The sequence below is a fragment of the Primulina eburnea genome, chromosome 13, assembly GCF_022965805.1.
Source record: "Primulina eburnea isolate SZY01 chromosome 13, ASM2296580v1, whole genome shotgun sequence".
Classification (NCBI taxonomy): domain Eukaryota; kingdom Viridiplantae; phylum Streptophyta; class Magnoliopsida; order Lamiales; family Gesneriaceae; genus Primulina; species Primulina eburnea.
Window position 1 is genome coordinate 25,527,868 of NC_133113.1, and position 14,358 is coordinate 25,542,225.

At 35.9% G+C, this 14,358-nt stretch overlaps 2 protein-coding genes across 2 annotated transcripts; one reads left to right on the forward strand and one right to left on the reverse strand.

The window, feature by feature from the left end:
• Positions 1-6,218: 6,218 nt before the first annotated feature.
• Positions 6,219-9,312, forward strand: LOC140808992 (aspartyl protease AED3-like). The gene is made up of 3 exons (XM_073166418.1): positions 6,219-6,792; positions 8,197-8,671; positions 8,782-9,312. Exons 1-3 carry the CDS (start codon positions 6,328-6,330, stop codon positions 9,135-9,137), a joined length of 1,296 nt encoding a protein of 431 aa, XP_073022519.1. The 5' UTR covers positions 6,219-6,327; the 3' UTR covers positions 9,138-9,312.
• Positions 9,313-11,928: 2,616 nt separating this feature from the next.
• LOC140808991 (serine/threonine-protein kinase-like protein At3g51990) lies at positions 11,929-13,686 on the reverse strand. The gene has a single exon (XM_073166417.1). It carries the CDS (start codon positions 13,530-13,532, stop codon positions 12,108-12,110), a length of 1,425 nt encoding a protein of 474 aa, XP_073022518.1. The 5' UTR covers positions 13,533-13,686; the 3' UTR covers positions 11,929-12,107.
• Between the last annotated feature and the right edge of the window lie 672 nt (positions 13,687-14,358).

Sequence of the window (14,358 nt, forward strand, 5' to 3'; positions counted from 1 at the left end):
TCCACTCTTGAAAATATCATGTATGATTAAATTATTGAAGGATCGTTTGCAGAGCACCTTGAGGTGCTTCAAACAAAATATTCTCCAAGAGCTGCAATAGCTCGTGTTCTAAGAATGTATACATCAATGAATTAGATCGAGTTTGATATTGAACTAAGTGAAAAATATTCGAAATAATTCTTCGTTAAGAAACACTGATATATTTTATATCTTGTGTAACTGAATAACTGTAAATAGCAGAAATCAGTTGAGACATGCATCAGTTCAGTTATGGTGAATACTGAACCGACAAATGCTCTTACTGGTTAAATCAGTATGAAAACAATAGTTAAACAATTAAATAAACAAGATATGTTTACGGATGTTCGGAGATTTCAACTGCTCGTACGTTACCCCTTCTACCACCTCGGGTAGGATCCACTAGAAGACTTTGATTAATTACAATAAGTGTAATAACCCACCCAGCTTAGGACTTACCCACTACTCAACTGAACTCCTAGACTAGACTGAATGCAACACCTTCCAGTCAACACTTGTTTAACGTCTGTGCGTCAAAGACTACATACGCAAGTATATTTTCTTTGTGCAAGACTGTATTTGAGTGGTGGTGTGTGCGTGCGTGTGTCTGAACAATGAAAGCACCACGAAGGTGTTCTCACACACTGAGGGAAGTAAGCTTCTAAACTAAGCTGATTCTGAGTAATCCCTCTGGGCAAATTGCTTCTGGTAAGCTGATAAGTAAATAAGCGTGTCATTTCTTCTGGTTTTCACACACTCTTGTATGTGCTCTCTGCTTGCTGATGGTCTTGAGTTTGTATATATATAAAGGCATTGAGAACGTACTTCAAGACTCATCATATGTAATCGTTGCAGCTTTGAATGCGTTCTTGGTATATGTGTCTTGATTTTCTGACATGCCTCCAGGAATCTCTCGGCTTTAATCTTTGTTGCAACGTCCATTATTGTACATTTACACGTACAGATGCTTTGTATCTTTGTGCGTAGCTGAAATCTACTAAGATAAGCTTGTTTTAATTTGCAACTGATTGATTCCTAACTGATGTTCCTAACTGGTCATCTGAACTGATCCTCAGTTGGGCTGGTGAAATCAGTTGACTCGTCAGTTGAACTGGTTTTACTCTTTCAGTTGAACTGGTCAGCTGTGTTCTTCATCAGTTGAACTCTTTATCAGCTGGCCGGGCTTCTGAAGGTCTTCTGCTGAATCATCTATCAGTTGGACAATCAGTTGAACTGTTCTTTGATTTGAACTGATTCAGTTTGGTCGATCAGTTGGTGTTTTCAGTTTATGTCTCGATAGCTTCAGTTTTACCTCGCTTAACTGATCAGTTTGAAGCCTGATCAGTTCCAACTACCAGCGCACTAAGGTAAATTACTAGAAACAAAATAGCAAGTTATTACCATCAAAATCAGATTGCGAACATGAAATGTTCCAAAAATTATTATTAACTTTTGATAATGCAGTACACACACATATACACGATGTACACATAACGCCGATGCGTTGAGGGTACAAATTTCGTTTATATAATGAAAAATGAAAATTTCGAATGACAAAAATTTTCACTGATTCAGTTTTTGGAAACTGCCAATATTGTGAACTTCTTAATTAAAACAGGCAGTTCCACACTACTCACTTAATTAGCAGTTAAGCTAAATTCCACAACTCCATTATATGGAATCAACTTTTAAACTCATTTATAAGCATTCTGTTTGAGCTTCATCAAATTACAGTCGTTAAAATATATTCCTTGAACTTGATTCTCTCTACGGAAACACATAATCTAATATTTGTTTGACCTTCAATGGTTCATTATTACAACTAGTCTTGGGTTCAAAACTTCATATGTAGAACAACATATGTTCTTATTCGGGATTACCCTAATTAGCCTCATTATTTTCATCTACCCCTTGATCAAAACTTCAGAACTCAAGTTTAATTCCATCCAGTGGAACATGATAAGAGCATTTAGTAGTATCACCTCATGGTCCCCTAAGTATCAGTGATAGTGCTTGCAAGAACCTTAAGTTATGGTTAGCATACAGTAAGGTCTCTTCAACTCATATGTCTCCATCAAATCTGCATATATTGTTATATCAAAGAGTTGCAAATGAATTTGATAATGATGTGATTTATCTTTGATTAATAATAATGACATGATATGTGCAACAGAGGAAACCTCTTTCCAAAATGCACATGTCTTATCTGGCCAGCAATTGTTCGTACTATGAACATTATCAGATTACATAGGATATCATCATTCCTAAGTGAGCGGTGAATCCTAGAATACAATGCATTTATTCATACATGTTTCGAAACTACACTCAAAATCGCAACCTGATGAACCTCAACCGACTCGATAAACAGATCAAAGTACAGGCTAGTAAGTACAACCTATACGTTGTTCTGGGCAAAATGATTGATATTGTACAATCATAACCGTGAAATATTCAACTCAATAAGTGATAACCACTAGGAAAGTCTGAGGGACAATGTTCTAAAATGCACGCTTAAGCTTGAAGCTCGACAAAAACACTCCGTTTCGGAGAAAAGCGGAGTTTGACCGAATTAAGCGTAATTAAGACGTTTAATTAAGTGTACTTAAGCACGATTAATCACGTCTATTTATTTTTACATTTTTTATTTTAAATGGATGTCTTTTTATTTCAAAATAATAAATTAATTTTATAATTTATATGCTTATTTTTAAATTTTAATTATGATTAAGCATTTCTGATAATGATTTGACAAATATTTAGCATTTTTTAACGTGGTCTAATTATAAAAACAAATAAAGATTGTAATTTTGAGATATTTATGCTTTTATAAATATAAGAATTAATGCATCAGACTTAAATTTATCATATTTATATATGTATTATTTTATCTATTTATTGGTTCGAGATAATTAAATTACAGTATAGATAAAAAACGTTTTTTTACGCTCAAGCATGTGCTAATCTCGCTTAAGCTTAAAAAGCTTGGAGCTCGACATCCGCACTCCGGGGCTCTTCACGCCTTTTAGAACCTTGCTGAGGGATGATTGTTCAGTGTATCATCAAATGATCACTCATCTATATGAATGTACATCTCAATTTCCTTACCAGTGAAACATGGCTTGGACATCACATATGTAAGCCTCAAGTTTGAGAAACTTGTGTCCTTATTTTATATGACTGAATCGACTAAGAACCAATTTAAAATATAAAATATGTTTTCTAATGCTTCCTATATATACAATACGCTTCCTAGGTAATAGGCGAAATATGATACCAAAAAAAAAAAAAACAGCTTGAGTTGTTCTGAAGAGTCTCTTTTTTACATGCATATATTTTACTTATAGCCCCTTATATTTTCATTTACATAGTAATTTGGGTAAGCTTGTTTTTCAACCTCTTTTACGTTAAGAAATATCTTTGCTTTAATCTTTAATCTAGGTGAAATATTTAAAATTTCAAAAAAAAATTCATTTGTATAATATTTTGGAAAGAACGTCAAAATTAAAAGTCGATTTCAGCACAAATTTAATATGGTGGAGCGTTGAGTAGCAATATGATGTGTTTTATTATATGGAAATAGAAATCTATAACAATTTAGTTTAATTATTTTATTAGGGAGTGTTTGGTTTGGTGGATAAGGTGAGTTTATTTTTTTTAACCCACCTTATCCCTCGTTTGGTACGCGTGATTATTTAACCAATTCAAACCTCCTATGAATGATTAGGTTATATTAGGTGGGTTAAAATAATACATCCTCACGCCCTAAGATTATTTATCCAACTCTTAATCCTTCCTATTTTTCAATTTTACCCTTCTCCTATATCCAAACTCACCACCACTTCCCGCTACTTCCCGCCGCAACCGACCACCGCCCGCCGCCGCCGCCCGCCGTCGACGGCCGTCCGCCGGACCACCGATCGCCACCGGCCATCGCCGTCGTCGGACCGCCGCCATCGTCGCCGGAGTAGAAGACGAAAAAAAGGACAATTTTGTCTTTTCATCAAAAAATTCAAAATTATCCTACACTTAAAAATCATACCAAACATAACACCATATATTACATTCCTACAGAGTTCATCACGCGCATTTCACTTCCGAGAAATAATATGTTCTCGTTGTCAAATTAGGTTTTACAGAAAATTGTTACATTCATTATATGTTTGTCTTTTCATAATTTTAGTCTTCTATGTCATCAAAACTGAATCTTAGAAAATCTTTCAATTTTTTTAATTTTAATATTTTTTTTCTACGTGAATGCTAATTTGTAACCAGACAAGGAAGCCATGGTTTTGCTAAGGGTGTAAACGAACCGAGACGTTTCACGAGCTTTTTGAGCCGACAAGAAAAATATTTGATTTGTATTTAGGCTTTCGAGGCTCGAAAATTATTTTATTCGTATTCGAAATTGTAAAATTCGAGTCAAAGTCGAACATGTTCGAATTTTTTCGAGCTGAACTCGAGCCCAAATTATTTTGAATCAAATTATTCGAATAATTATTAAATATGTTGAAATTTTCGAGCCAAGCTCGAGCTCATGCATTAATTCAAGCCGAATTTGAGCAATTTTTTTTAAAAAATTGTCGAGGTTCGAATCAAATTGAACTCAAATATTACTAATTCGAGCCTTATTTTTTCTTCATATTCGGCTCAATTCGATTTGTCTACACCCCTAATGTATACCAGTCATACCAACGACCACGAGAAAAAAAAAAAAAAACTTATCATACACTAGAGAAAAATAGAATGTTCTCGTTGTAAAATTATGTTTTACAGAAAATTATTATATTCATCGTATATATTTTTCTATTCGTGATTTTGGTGTTATGTTGTAAAAAATGAATCTTAGTCTCAAATCTTTAAATTCCTTACAATTTTAATAAAAAAAATTTTTTAAAAAAATGTTGATTTGCAACCGGAAACATCACCAATGATGTATGCCATGTTAGATCCATATAAATAGCAACCGTAGAAAGATTACTGAAATTGAATATATTTATATATATATATATATATAACAGCTAGAGCAACAATGATGGATATATATATATATATATATATATAATGTCACATGCCAACCTTTATGTTATTTTATTTTTATCTAAAATTTGTGATTAAATCCAAGAGTAAGAAAGACGACAAATAAAAAAAAAATGTAGAAATAAAGAAAAGTATACATCCTCCCTCGCTCATGAAAGGTGAGAAATTTGACAAAAACCACTGACATCTCAATGCCATCGTATCAGTACTATTATCAAATAACCAAAGGGCTAATGGATTACAGTCTGTTTCCAAACAAGCTATACGACACTTGTGTTCATCACTATACATGAACATCATGTTTCCCAGATCTACAAGTTTGTTGGATGACATTTTTGCTTTCATATTAATTTATTTATTTCCAAGCACCATAAACATATATAGAGTATAATATACGCGTTCGGTTCGGTTCGGTTCGGCCCGACCATACGACTCAATTGCAACAAGCACCTTCCTCAACTCAAAAAGACCAAAATTTATTGGGACCTAAATACTCCGGAATTAAAAGTTGGTGCTAGAACAAGGTTCTAAAAAGCGTGAAACGTTCCGAAGCGTGGATGTCGAGCTCCGAGCTTTTCAATCTCAAGCAAGATTAGAAGCGGTTTAGGGGTGAAAAATCATTTTTTTATTTTTAGTGTAATTGTAATCATCTCAAATCAATAAATTGATAAAATAATACATAAATATGATAAATTTAAGTCTGATACATTAATTATCATATTTATAAAAACATAAAAATCTCAAAATTAAATTCTTTATTTGTTTTTACAACTAGACTACATTAAAAATTGCTAAATATTTGTCAAATCATTGTCACACGCTTAATCATAATTAAAATTAAAAAATAAATATCTAAATTATAAACCTAATTTATTATTTTAAAATAAAAAGACATACTTTCAAAATAAAAAAAATTAAAAATAAACAGATTCGATTAATTATACTTAAGCACGCTTACTTAAACACCTTAATTACACTTAATTCAACCGTTAAACTGTTTTTTTTCCGCTTTTCTACGAAGTGGGGTATTTTTGTCGAGCTTCAAGCTTGCTTAAGCGCGTTTTTTAGAACACTGCTCGAGACTAAAGTTTGAACTAAAATCCGAAATAAGACAAATTAGTAGTGATCATATAAACATCGATGGTTTTATCAAAATCAAATCGGATTCCTTCCTATTTCACCATCCATTGATGCCAACCAAGGGTAGGCTTCTTGCAACTATAAATACGCATCGCTAAATCGAAATCTCCTCAAAACAGCGCAAAGCAAACCATGACAAGTCTACTTTTCTCCGTAGCTATTATTCTCTTCTTCCCAATAGCCCAATGCCTCACCCCTAAATGCGACACACGAGACCGAGGTTCAACCCTCCAAATCCTCCATGTCAACAGCCCATGCTCCCCATTCAGGACTATACCACCCCTCTCCTGGGAGCACAGCGTGCTCCAGATGCAGTCCAAAGACTACGCCAGGCTGCAGTATTTGTCTAGCCTCGTCGCAGGTAGATCCATAGCCCCCATCGCCTCCGGCAGGACGATAACGCAGAATCCAACCTACATTGTGAGGGCCAAGATCGGGACCCCCTCGCAGACTCTTCTCATGGCTTTGGACACCAGCAATGACGCGGCCTTTGTTCCCTGTGCTGGCTGCGTCGGCTGCTCCTCCTCCGCCGCGTTCGATCCGTCTTTGTCTTCAAGTTTCAAACCTCTTCCCTGCGGTGCTCCGCAGTGCAGCCAGGTACGTACGTATAACGTACGGCGTGTTAGTTTTTAGGTGCCACGCGCCGCCGTAGATAAGAATACGTACTGCTTCGCGCTGCATGCATGTGATCGCTTTGAATTTGTTTTCGTTGTTTTGCCTGCCTGAAGTGGAATTCTTCGTGGCGACCCGTGATGAGCGGTGTCAGTGTAGGTCATCATCAGTAACTATTCCCGTTTCGTCTTCTTAAATCAAATTAAATTTATTATTTATTTTTTTAAAATTTACAAACTTAAAATAAAAAATTAATTAATCCATTTGTTTTCTTTTTTGGACGTGCATATGACATTATTATAACTACTGCCAAAAGTTGTTCAGTTTTCTTGGCGGAACCTAGATTTTACATACGAATCGAATAAGATTGAAACTTGAATCGAGCTTGGTTTGTAAAGTTCATGCCATTAGAATTTTAGCATTTGTGCATCTTTCATATTAGATCTATATTATTTTTTATCCTAAAAATAGTTTCTACATATCTCACGATATAGATCCGTTAGACTGTTTTACAAAAAAAAATAAAATATTAACTTTAATAAAATATTTGAAAGTATGTAGTCGTGCTAGTCGTGTAAGAATATTAATGATGCTAACCATTTATGTTAATGGAAGTAATGATCGATCCTCAAAGCATGATGACTATTAAAGTGATTTGCTGTAAAGTTTCCGAAAAAAAAAATGAGAACAATGTCTATGTTGCATAATGTAACGTCCTTTTCTTTTTGTTTTTTACCCAGTTTTTTGGTTTTTTTGCAACATTGGCCTCATTAGTCTCCATTCGTTGGACAGCAGAATTAATATCATTATTTTTATATCAAATTATTTCGACATATCTTAGTTTTTCGAACAAATTACGTACGTTCTTAGTTTGTGTTGTAATCGACCTAACGAATAAATATTCGTGAGACAGTTGTATAAGAGACTTACCTATATATAAAATAACAATGAGTAAAATAGTTTTATCTTGGACTGGTAAAGCATTATTGATTCTAGTTAATTATATTTAATTTATGAAATAAATAATGTCACGTGAATAGATTCGTTAACGTCATTCAATTATGTCCAGATAAATCCAATATTCTTCCTATATTTGTTTTGAATCCTTGTCCTGTCCCTCGACTGACATGTCCTTGTCCTTGTCTTCGTCCTTCGTACTGGCGAAGCATGACTGGGTAGGTGCAATCTCACCCACTCCCCCATTTTCTTTAAAAAAAGTTTTATGTAAACTTATATATTCACAATTTGCACTAAATATCATCAAATTTCCAAAATCCAAGAGTGACAAGAAAGAGAATTGCTCCAAAGTGGAGCATAGACTCTCCACGTATTTTTGGACAGAATTGTACGATGTCTCAAATGTTTCCTATTGGTTGTTTCTGACATCAGGTACCCAACCCAAGTTGTGGAGTTACCACATGTGGGTACACCACCACCTATGGCAACTCTGCCATCTCCGCAACCCTAGCGCAAGACAACGTCACTCTTGCGATCGATTCCATCGTGGGCTACACCTTCAGCTGCGTTCGAACCTCAACCGGCACATCCCTACCGGCGCAGGGTTTGTTGGGCTTGGGCCGAGGCCCATTGTCTCTAGTGACCCAATCCAGCAGCCTATACCAGTCCACATTCTCCTATTGCCTGCCTAGTTATAAGTCCAACAACTTCACCGGATCACTCCGGCTTGGGCCCCATAGCCAGCCCAAGAGGATAAAAACTAGCCCATTGCTTAGAAATCCAAGAAGATCATCCCTCTACTATGTGAATCTCATTGCCATTAGGGTTGGAAGAAGAGTTGTTAACATCCCTCCAAGTGCATTCGCATTCGATCCAACCACCGGCGCGGGGACTGTCTTCGATTCCGGTATTTGTTTTGGGCCGTGGCCCATCCCATAAAGGTTACTTTTAGTTTTAGAAATACTCCCAATGTTACTAAATTATTATTTTTATTTTTTCCTCTTATTACACCCACAGGGACAGTGTTCACCAGTCTTGTGAAGCCGGCCTACACCGCCGTGAGAGATGAGTTTCGGCGGAGGATGGGCAAGGCCGTCATCTCCACATTGGGAGGTTTCGACACCTGCTACACCGTCCCCGTCACCGTTCCCACCATAACCTTCATGTTCTCAGGCATGAACGTCACACTCCCTCAGGACAACTTCCTCATCCGCAGCACCGCAGGCACCACCTCCTGCCTCGCAATGGCGGGGGCGCCGGACAATGTGAACTCCGTCCTCAATGTTATCGCCAGCTTCCAGCAGCAGAACCACCGCATCCTCATCGACGTCCCCAATTCTAAGCTCGGAGTAGCACGTGAGGCATGCAGCTAGCTAGTTTGCCAACGAAACTACCTAATCAATTTGCTTCAAGCAAATCTCTGTTTAATTTGGATTGTTTGTTTGTCATGGATTTGTAGTTGTCGTGGTAAGAAAATAGAAAACTTGATAATTTCTAATGCGAGTTAATGTTATTTTGAAGATGAAATGATGATTTGATTTCGTAGAATCAGATTTCTTTGCATAAAAGTAAGAAATTATATATATAGGAAGACGAGTTATATGTTCAAGAATGAGGCCCCTTCAATCGATCAAGGCGTAGTTTTTTGAAGGCTCAATTTCACTGTTCAACACTCGATAGTTCATACAAACCACATTCCTGCATGTCTTCCACACTATTATTACCAGGTTGAAGTCTTCTTGATGAGAAAATAATTTGTTGGTTCAATAACTTGATCCATTTTGGATTTTGGCCAATTAGGTTTTCAAAGTTTGTTTTTAATACTATAATAAAATTTATTTTTCCGATTATTTTGGTTCATACAGCTGATAACGTGAGATCATATAAGTCGATAATTTTCAATTTCAATTCATCATTTTTCTCGATGTCATGTCAGCATTTTTTAGTAGGTGCGCACCGGCAAACACAAGACCAAAAAAAATAGAGCATTAAAACCAAACTTCAATCATGACCTAGTTCTGATACCAGATTCAAATGGGCCATATTAAAATGATTCCAAATTCATTTCGAAGCAACACGATCTGATTCATTATTGGTGTTGAATTCAATTCAACCCGAATTGGTTCTGATTGTATTAGACTGAATTCTTATTGATTCAATCCCTTAACCATGCATAGGTCTTGGTGTGCTAACTTTTACTTTCTAGCAATATTTTTGGTATGATATTGACACGACACCGGTCATGTCAGTATTTTCAAGGCAGAGATCAACATTTCCCGACACCACATCAGCACCCAAAAGAAATAGGAATAAAAGCCCAAAAAAATCAAAGTTATTTCAATAAAACAAAACTTTGAATACATTGTAAAATATCAATTGAAGGGGAAAATTTGATATATTATTGTTTGCACAATATTTATACCAAAATAATTATATATGCAAAACTTATTTTTTTTACGACTACCAAGATTTTTTTAGAGTCGGTTCGCTTGAAACATCACATCTTCTGTGGTTTATATTTTTTTACATATATATATATATATATATATATATATATATATATATATATAATTTATGTCATTTTATTTTTTTATCGTATCATGACAATACCACAATATCAACAATTTTCCCAACAAATTTCACAACCAGAAACCTTAAATCTATCGATTATCAGTTCAAATATCCTAAACTCAATATAATTAAATCGGAGGTGTTCTCACACAATTAGGCTAACTACTTCCAGTAAGCTGATATATAATGAGCGTGCCTTCAGTTTTTTTCACACACTGGTATTTAGTTATGATTCTGCTGCTTCTTCTTATTTTCAAGGATCTTTGATATGGTATTTATAAGCGCTCAACTTACCGTACATGAAGACTAAATAATAATGTATGTTGCATTTGCATGTGCTTCCTCAGGACATGTCTTGTGATTCTGACAACTATTCTGGAAACTTTTCTCTTTCCAATTTTGCTGCAACATCCGTTATTGTACCTTCATCTGTGAGGTAGCTTATACCTTGAATATTCGCGTTTAGCTAGATTCCATTAATAGTCTTGTTGTGACATTTGAACAGATCAGTTACAACTGATGCTTCTGAACTGGTCTGGTGAACTGGTTCTCTGAATTGGTCTGGTGAAATAAGTTTGGAATGATTTCACTGTATCAGTTCCTTTGTTCAGCTGTCTTCTTCATCAATTGAGCTCTTTATCAGCTGACCAGGCTGATAAATGTCTACTGCTGAACCACCTATCAGCTAGACAATCAGTCGAATAGTTCTTTGATATATTAGTTGGACTCGTTTCGTTTTGGCAATCAGTTGGTGCTTTCAGTTCGCGTCTCAATAGTTTCAGTTTTGGCTTCGGGAACTGATCAGTTTGTGACCCGATCAGTTTCAGTTTTCAACGCGCTAGATAAATTGGTTAGAATCAAAATAATAAGTTTTGTTAACATCAAAATCAAGATCACGAACATGAAACGTTCCAACACGAAGAAATAACTTACTAAGAAAACAAAGGATGAAAGGAGTGAAAGCCTATCACAAGATTCTGGTCGAAAACGCACAAAAAACATGCAGAATAACGGAATGGGAAAAGAAAATTGAAAATGATGGGGAACCATCTATAGGAAAAATCGAGTAATGGCGACCGTTAGACCAAAATAGATTATACGGATCTTATTAACATAAGATTCCAAACAGAGGTGTCGAGAAAAGAACCGAAGTTAGATATTGGCCTTCCACACCCTTAGAGTGTAGAGCCGGCGGACAAGTTTATCACATTCCACACACGGATCAAGTTTATCGTCTTACATTATGGAATGATACTTGGTATAAATTCCATACTGCCAAAAACATCTCCAACGTCCCCTAACTCCTGTTCGTCTGTATAGATCCACACTGAAACCTAGGCCGACCCACATAAAATTTAGCTCACCAAACAGAACTTGAGGTAATTTTTTTTGCATCACAGATTCACAGTTTGTTTTCAATATTTGATCGATGAATTACATAAATGATGATTGGAGTTTTATTTTCTTGAAATGAACCAGAACTGGCTGCGATTTTTCTTTTTCTTTTTCTTCATAATTCAAAATAAGTACCAAAGAAGTCAGCCATGGTTGTGTTTTATTCTTATTGAAAAGCGAAAAACGAAAGAACAAACATAATAAATCGAAACCAATAACAAATGAACAGGAAGCACCGCCATTACACGAGGCTGCTCAAACTTTTTGTACTCGCCAATGATTCACAGAAGATGAGCTATTTGATTTGAATACCAAGTATAACAAACATCAACATGGCCTAGCTAAAACTGAAATTTTTGTGTAAACACGAAATGTAATCAACGGCGAGGATCCGTAGCCCGAGTAACTGAACCTGATCCTACAATCCTATCATCTTTTCTTGGAACGGAATCCGAATTCACCTCAATCAACAAGTTTCTCTTCAACAATATTGTGCTATCTTTATCCATCCCAAGAACCATGGCACGAATATTGGTTGTGCCAACGAGCCTAGAACTTTCAACTCTAAAACTTGAATCCTTTCTAGCTGATCCCATTTCAGGTTCTACATCACCAATATGGTCAGCCATCAATTCCATCAAATTGCTCCGAACCCCCAAATCTGAGTACACTCTCCTCGAATTTCTGAGAAGCTTTCCAGCTCCAACATTCCAACTATCAGCATCCCTCCCTTTTGAATTCACCCGAGAAGTTGTTGATGGAACCGGTCTTCCAACCGACTCAACCATCAAACAAGGATTAGCCAGACCGTTCCAAGAATGGACCGGAACCAGTTTGCTCAACTCACTCAAACATTCGACCACATCCCTCATGGACGGCCGTCTCTCCCTACAAGACCTCACACATTTAGCAGCCACCACAGCCAACTGTTTTCTCACAGAAACATCCTTGGGAGGAGCAATCCTAGGATCATATATGTCCAACAAATTCCCTTTTCTGATCAAAGGAATGGCCCAATCAACGATGGAAGGCGGCGAATGCCCCACATCAATAGCCTTCCTCCCACTAATGATCTCTAAAAGCAATATCCCGAAGCTAAAAACATCAGTCTTAGTACTTAAATTATCAGGTGTTACATAACCAGGATCCAAGTACCCCATTGTCCCTGCAGGGGGAGTTGACCTCAACCTGTAATCATCCACACACCTCAAAGCCAACCCGAAATCCCCTAATCTCGCATTGAAATTCCTGTCAATCAAAATGTTAGCAGACTTAATATCTCTGTGGATTACAGGTGGATTCAAAGAATGCAGCGTATCAATGGCTTTAGCAGTTTGCAGAGCCAATTTTATCCTTCTACCCCAATTCAGAAGCTTAGAACTCAAATGCAAAACATCGTAAAGAGTGCCGTTGCTCATGAATTCGACCACCAAGAGACGATCTTGGGAGCGGGAGCCAGTCTTGGTGAACCCAACAAGATTGACTAATCTTGGGCTCTGGAGTCTAGATAAAATGTCAAACTCGTTGTCGCATTCATTCGGGTTCTCCATTCTCTGCGAGGGTTTCTTGATAGCCACGAGACGGCCACCACGAAGGACTCCTTTGTACACAAGTCCATGGCTGCCTCGGCCCAGAAGCTTCGCATCCGAGAAATTATTTGTGGCCAATTCAAGATCTTTGTAGTTGAATTCTTGGATGGTAATGGGGTTTTCTTTTTCTTTTGCATTTTTGCTGGAGGAAGTCGAGGAATGGGAATCGGCAGTTGAGATCGATGATTCTGCCTTACAGGAGAGGTAACCCATCAAGATTTCTGAGCTTTTGTCCCTAAAAAATGGAAGAATGTGGGAATGGAATGAATGTGGAACAAAAGAGTTGTTGAGCAAGAAGTAAATATGGAGAGAGTCGTGGGTTATATGAAATGTCCGTGAGTTGACCGCACTCCCATTTACATGTCTTCAAATCACGGACAATATATATATATATATATATATATATATATATATATATATATATATATATTTATTTATATTACATGTCTGCTGTCATCACATACGTGGACCAATGTATATTGGGAGAAAAACTTAATTAGTTCATTTAATCTTTTTTATTTAGTTCATTTAATCTTTTTTTAAAAAAAATTATGCTCAATTTATACTTTGCTTAAAAATTTTCAAAAATGTCCAAAATACCCTTTGTTTCATTATTATTAGAAAATAATTACATTGTACCATGAAAATGCTATTTATTTATTTCAGAGATACTAAATTATTATTATTATTTAGTGTTATAAATCATAAAAGAAAGATAGATGAGTAGAGATAATTTATAAAAGAAAAAATAGAATTAGTCAATACTCTAGGTGCAATTTTTATTGAACACGATCAATTTATTTATAAGGACATATTACAACATAAATAAGATAATCATCTACAATAAGAATATATTTATAATACTCCCCCTTAGATGATTATTTGCAGAAACAATTGATTCGTCTAATATCTATTTGGCAAAATAGATACTTAGAAACTTCATCGAGACTCAATGGTGTCTTGTTAAAACTTTGTCAGTGAAACACATTGAGAAAAATCAAAACAAAGAAAAGAGTACATCAATATATATTTTCTTTGG

Coding starts and splice junctions, on each gene's coding strand:
- LOC140808991 (XM_073166417.1), bottom strand. CDS start 13,532: ATGGGTTACCTCTCCTGTAAGGCAGAATCATCGATCTCAACTGCCGAT.
- LOC140808992 (XM_073166418.1), top strand. CDS start 6,328: ATGACAAGTCTACTTTTCTCCGTAGCTATTATTCTCTTCTTCCCAATA. Junction 6,793..8,196: donor GTGCTCCGCAGTGCAGCCAG/GTACGTACGTAT, acceptor TTCTGACATCAG/GTACCCAACCCAAGTTGTGG. Junction 8,672..8,781: donor GGGGACTGTCTTCGATTCCG/GTATTTGTTTTG, acceptor TTACACCCACAG/GGACAGTGTTCACCAGTCTT.